The sequence below is a fragment of the Haliotis rubra genome, unplaced genomic scaffold (assembly GCF_003918875.1).
Source record: "Haliotis rubra isolate DU_JTF1 unplaced genomic scaffold, ASM391887v1 Scf939, whole genome shotgun sequence".
NCBI classification, from domain to species: Eukaryota; Metazoa; Mollusca; class Gastropoda; order Lepetellida; family Haliotidae; genus Haliotis; species Haliotis rubra.
In genome coordinates, this window is record NW_025767678.1 from 81,988 (window position 1) to 88,441 (window position 6,454).

At 41.2% G+C, this 6,454-nt stretch overlaps 1 protein-coding gene across 1 annotated transcript; it reads left to right on the top strand.

Moving 5' to 3' along the window:
* Window positions 1-423: 423 nt before the first annotated feature.
* On the top strand, window positions 424-6,061 carry LOC124264707. The gene is made up of 2 exons (XM_046699473.1): window positions 424-922; window positions 5,928-6,061. Exons 1-2 carry the CDS (start codon window positions 469-471, stop codon window positions 6,059-6,061), a joined length of 588 nt encoding a protein of 195 aa, XP_046555429.1. The 5' UTR covers window positions 424-468.
* The last annotated feature ends 393 nt before the right edge of the window (window positions 6,062-6,454 follow it).

Genomic DNA, 6,454 nt, shown 5'->3' on the forward strand with positions numbered 1-6,454 from the left:
CTTTTCATTCAACCTTGTTTTTTTTGTCCAGATACAAAGAACTGCACGTGCTGTCATCGCGAAGGGGAGACAACTCCAGCGACTGTGTGGTGCTCGGTATGCGATGACGCCCTGTGTGATGTTTGTGCTAGAGTACACAGTCGCATCTCATCCACTCGTCATCACGATACAACTGCGCTGACTAGTGAGGCCATTATCCCCAGGAAACGAAACATCAAGTGTAAAGAACACAAGGATGAAAACATCAAATTCCTGTGCAAAGATTGCGAGAAAGTCACCTGTCACACCTGTTGTGTTATCTATCACAGGAAATGTGAGTCAGTTGTCACACTGGAGTCGGAATTACCAGCATTTAAGTCCCAGCTGTTGAATAAGAAGGAAACTATTTTGAAGAAGCAAATCAAAACGGAAACAAAAGTTGATGCAGTTAATGTGAACGTCGTTTCTGAAAAAGCTCGATATGCAAGAATGGAACATGACATCAAGTCTTTTGGTAACAACGCGAGAGAGAAGATAACTCTCATGGAAAATAAACTTCTAGATGAACTGAAAGAAGTTTCTGAAAAGCAAATTGAACAACTGACAGTCGACCTAAAGTCGGGTGAAATATCAGTACACATGTACCGACAACAGACTGAGCTGATAGACCAGATTCTACAATCCGAGTGTGACATGGACGTGTATGAGATGTATCAGGGATGTGAGGCCGGTGATGTGGATGCTGTCGGAGACGTAGACGTGAAGAAGAGGGGTAGAATAGCCAGGATTATGTTGAGACAGAACGAAGACATGCTGAGTAGAGCTCTGGACGATCTACAGCTGGGTGAGATAGATGTCCAGTATGACGGTATGCTGGAGTTTGAGGCAACACCTGTAACTCAAGACAATAGTAACGTGCTGGACCTGAAGGGTGCTCCTGTGTTACAGGACACCAGTAACGTGCTGGACCTGAAGGCTGCTCCTGTGTTACAGGACTCCATTAACGTTAGGGTAGCAGGAGACGAGAATAAGGTATACCCTACTGACGTAACGGTGTTGATGGTGAATGGTACAGACACAGTGGTTGTAACAGACTACAACAACAAATGTGTGAAGTCCTTCTATACCAGGAGCGCACAACGACGTCAAAGCAAGCTCAAACTGGGAAGTAGACCGTGGCGTATAACAAGGCTGAAACACAACCAGGTGGCTGTCACTGTGATGCATTGGAGGCGGATTGTAAGAGTTGAAGTGAACTCTGACCTGGTGCTGCTGTCGACCATCACAACCAGCAAACATTACTGGGGTATAACGTCTCTGACGCCATCAACACTAGCAGCAGGTTCTGATAGTGATAAATGTGTGGATATTCTGGACATGAGAGTTTCTTTGTACAACAAGAACAGGAAACATTCTTGTGTCGGATATAGGTTCGAAGCGTGTCCTGTGCCTGACAGCTGAAGGGGACGTTGTGTTCACCTACCCTACACCAGGACACACAACATTGCGACTTCCACGTGGTATCACAAGTACCAGCACAGGTGTCATCCTGGTTACTGACTGCACCCAACATACTGTTGTTCAACTGACTGAGTCAGGAGAGTTTGTCAGAAACATACTCACTGAAGATGATGATGTCTTGTACCCATTCGGAGTTTGTGTAGATGGGCGTGGCCGTGTTTATATTTGTAATTACAGTTCAGGTGAAATCAAAGTATTCAGGTTCAATAACACAGTATAGACCTTTGATTCTTTCTCAAGTGATCATTGCATCTGTAAATATTAAAATTAACTACATTTACAACGACCTCCTGACTGCAGATTGACTGAGCTGGTGTTGACAAATCATCACATTTAATGTACTGTGTGTCTGAGTATATCTAATGTACTGTGTGTCTGAGTATATCTAGTATACTGTGTGTCTGAGTATATCTAATATGTAGTGTGAATGAGTACTTCTGACTGTTTAGTGTGAATGAGTATATCTCATGTATAGCGTGACTAAGTATATCTAATATACTGTGTGATGCAGTATATCTAATATACTGTGTGACTAAGTATATCTATATAATATACTGGGTCTGAGTATATCTAATGTACAGTGTGACTGAGTGTATTTCTAATATACTGTGTGTCTGAGTATATCTTGTATAATGTGTGTCTGAGTATATTAAATGTACAGTGTGACTGAGTATATCTAATATACTGTGTGTCTCAGTACATCTAGTATACTGTGTGCCTGGGTATATCTAATGTACTGTGTGACTGAGTATATCTAATGTACAGTGTGACTGAGTTGTGTATTCTGGGACTGGGGAAAACTGATATTTAGTGCCAGTTAGTATCACTTGAATGCCCTTTGAACTTCGTGTACCTTATACAAGTTATAATAATTTTTATTGTGGTATATTAATATATGTACGCTTTAACCACTAGGCTAACTTATCGCCCCTTGTTCATTTGTAAGCAGAGTACAGTGAAAATAATAGGAGAGCGCTCAGCCAGTCGGAAACGACATTTATGTATGAGGTTAGATAAAGGTATGTGAAGCAGTGCTGAATCAATGAAGACACACTTACTGGTATCGGTGTTATCTTTAGCTTAAACTTAGAATGCAAAGCATAATGTGTACATAGGGCTTCTACACTATTTGTGAAATTACTTAAATTTCTAAATTAATCCATTTATATATTAGGTTCATGGACTGATATTCTGTCATTGTGAACAGTTCCGCGTATGTGACATTTGCTTCAGTGCTAATCACCTTTACCTCAACTTGGAATTGATGTCAGATTCCAAGCCTGTTCTTTGTACTTTGAATTATTTTGCATCGTTTTCTCCAGCAGTAACAGAGACTTCTGTGTGTGTGAAGATGAATTTACAAGATTTGTGTTCCGTGTGATATGATTTTCTACTTCTCGGTCGACGCGTTTCCTATTATATGTAGTACCCCAGCGCGTTTCCAATAAACGAGATCAAGAGTACTTCCTGTTATACGACTATTCTCAGTAGCCTGTAAAAGGCACTGCTCTGTTCCCAAAGTGTGTCTGCGAGTAGTTACATAATAAAACTTGTTTCCATGTTTATAATTTTAGTCAAGCAGTGTTTTGTATCTATTATCAGGGTTCCGGAGCTGTGTTCCCTATAACCGTTTGGTTTAATAGGGTTAACGGATGACAGGGTCATCAGGGTCACGTGTATCCCTGTGATCTTGGTATCGGAGTACATTGTGGAGAGTTGTGTTTATTAAGAGCCGTAAAACCCGGTTCGGTCTGGGTATCCTCAAGATTCAAGATTCAGTAACATACTTATCTTTGTAAAGCGCCAATATCCAGCTCAGCTGCTCAAAGGCACTTTGTTTTTCCCTTGATCATTGGATGTCAATCTCAATGGAACATCGTTTTTTTCAATCTCAACTCCCTTGGGAACATACAACTTTTGCAGCCATTTAGGTGCAGTGTAGATATTACTTGACTATGATAAAGGGACAGTATGACTTAACCTCTATCCACCAACTATCCATGTGTTAGAGGGACAGTGTGACGTTGGAACTGTGAAGTGAACATTACATTTAACCTCTATCCACCGACTATCCATGTGTTAGAGGGACAGTGTGACCTTGCAACTGTGAAGTGAACATTACATTTAACCTCTGTCCACCGACTGTCCATGTGATAAAGGGACAGTGTGACGTTGCAACTGCTATGTGAATATTACATTTAACCTATATCCACCGACTGTCCATGTGTGAGAGATGCTATGTGACTGTTCAACCTTCGACTGTCAATCACTCAACCAACCATTCAACCCAACAATCAATCAGTCAATCATCCAACTACTTCACCACTCAACCACCCAAACGGAACTCGGCCACCCAACAACTCAACCATATCAACCGCTCGACCAGAGACAAGACTTCAAAACTTCCTTTGAAAAGTGATTTTCCTTGTCGCTAACTTTGCATAGATCTTATCCAGGTCACATGTTGGGATTCAACAGTCAACTAAAATACTCACCGGAAAGAGAGTTAATATGGACCCACAATCAAACCTAGGTTCTAGTTTCATTGAGCCTGATCTATATATTGGTCCAATTGCCTTGTTTCCAGTGAACGTTTCGTTAAGATTTGTTTCCTGCCCATAATTATGGAGACGTGTCCGTGAGACATCATTACATGTGTCCACAGTTCGTTTTAAGACAGCAGGTGATAAGACGAGTTGCTGCAGTCTTTAAAGGATAATGTAATTTGATTTTTGAATGTGTTGGAAAATAGGTCCATGGAATTGATTCTAAGAGAATGGTGATACAGTTCAGTGGGTAATGATGTATTGAAGGGACTTGGCGTGGACAGAATGTGGGGAGAGGCAAATAGCCAAGACATGAAAGGGGAAATGAACATTGATTACATGTAACAATGTGGATGTGTCAAGAATTCTAAACCTAACCCTCGACCAAGTGTATTGAATTCTGTGGAGATCTCTTCTTTGAGTGGCATTTCTGAAGGTGGGAAGTACAATGTAGACACACGTTATGGATAACAACATCTTTCATCTGACTTCCAATACAGATGCTTTTACCGTTGTCTAGCAGTAATGTTTCACAAAGTTCAAAGAATTTGTACGGAAACGTCGCACTGACGAAATAAAGAACTTGCTATCCATACAGTTTGTCAATATTAGTGAGGATCACAGTAAAAGGTGTGACCAAATCTTATTCTAAAGTATATTCTTAATGAAGGAACTGACAGACTGACTTACCGAGCAGTCGAAGGCACCACTTTTTCAAGTGAAGGATTATGCCATTTCACCTGTAAAGATCTGCTGTTTGTTGGTTCAAATTTGTTGTTCGAGGAAGATACTGAAATTACTGTCATAGTTGCCATTACGCAATAAAACATTTCAGATTGCCAACAGACAACCAGATTACCGACAGACTCTCCACATGCAAACTTTGTTATTACTGCCAGTAGTTTTGATTGGCCGTGGGTGGACCAATCGTGTGAAGCACCGCGATTCGCTGAACAGAGTTACATCCCTTGGACATGCCAGAATTCTGCTGTACCCAATTATGTGGTATCTCAGGCCATTCCCGTGCGTGTGGGTTCCACGCAGTCTTTGACCTGTATCACTGCAGATGGCAGCTAAAATGCTTTCATCACGAGCTAGGTTTGAAGTTGTTTCGCACTGTAATGTTGTAGATTGTAGGCAACATGAAGACACAGATTTATTATTCCATATGGGAAGGAGGACACAGGGTAGAACTTTTCCCATTTGTGACCAACTCGTGGTCCTACGTGTCCCTCTGGAAGGATTTCATATTGGCGCATGAACATCAGAACTACTTTAAACAGGAACGATAACTCTATTCCTGTTTCATTCCAATGGTACTTAATATCACCCAAGCACACATTGTATTGCTGTTTTTCATTTTGCTTATTTACTTTAAAGAATTTGTAGGATTCGTACAAACGATGAGTGTCGTGCTATCTTGTTTAATGCCCTGGACATATTACATAATGGCTCGCTATGGTCGCGACCGTGTAGTATCATGCAGCAAGAGGGCTGTTAGAAAGCTGACGATGAGGTTTCCAATTATGCTTGAACATAATAGCAAACTTGGCACTTGTTGTTTGGCAATGTTATCTGCAGAGTTCTGTTTTGACTAGCATACACTAGGGGCTAGGGTGGGGAAACCATGAACTGTTAATGTCTTTCTCGGTCACTTTCCTTAAATTGCTTTTACAGTTTGTTATGTTTAGCACAATTTATGATAGGAACGAATGTAAACTTTAAAGTTCAAATTAAACTCTTCATTAACATAACTGGAACGTTGAACACAGTCTTTGAACAGCTGTTGAACAGTGTCTGTTTCTGATTAATATGCATATCTAGGGTTGGGTTGCACAATTCTTCCACTCCTCGTTTTTGTTAGAGTATGTTTTGTTGCAGCTGGGGATATGTGGTCGGTGTGTGACTTTGGCGATGTCGTTGCTGCAGATTTCACCGGTGGTGGCTTGATCGGTGTTCTCATAGTTGGTGGTTTCACTGGCGATGGTTTGGAAGGTGTTTGCTCCTCCAGCTGATGCTTTTGTTGCGGTTCTATCTGTTGTTTTTGTTGAGGAGATGTGTAGCATTGTCTCTTCTTGAGATCTTCAGGCACTAGAAATAGGTGTCTTCTGTTGCTCCGGTATGTTCTGCCATCCTATTCAACAATGTAGGACCTTGGTGTGTCATTCATGTCTTTTACAACTCCTACTTTGTCATAACCCTTTTCTGACTGTAATCTAACTTTGTCACTTGGAATGAGTTGTCCCAGTGGTTTTGCTGTTTTGTCGTATTGTTGTTTTTGATGTTGTCCGATGTTCAGCAGCCCGTTTCTGATTACTTGTGGATCCTTGAGAGAAGGTAGTTTTTTTGACATGGGGAGCTGTGTTTTAGTCCGTCTCGCCATCAGTCGTTGAGCTGAGGATCCAAAA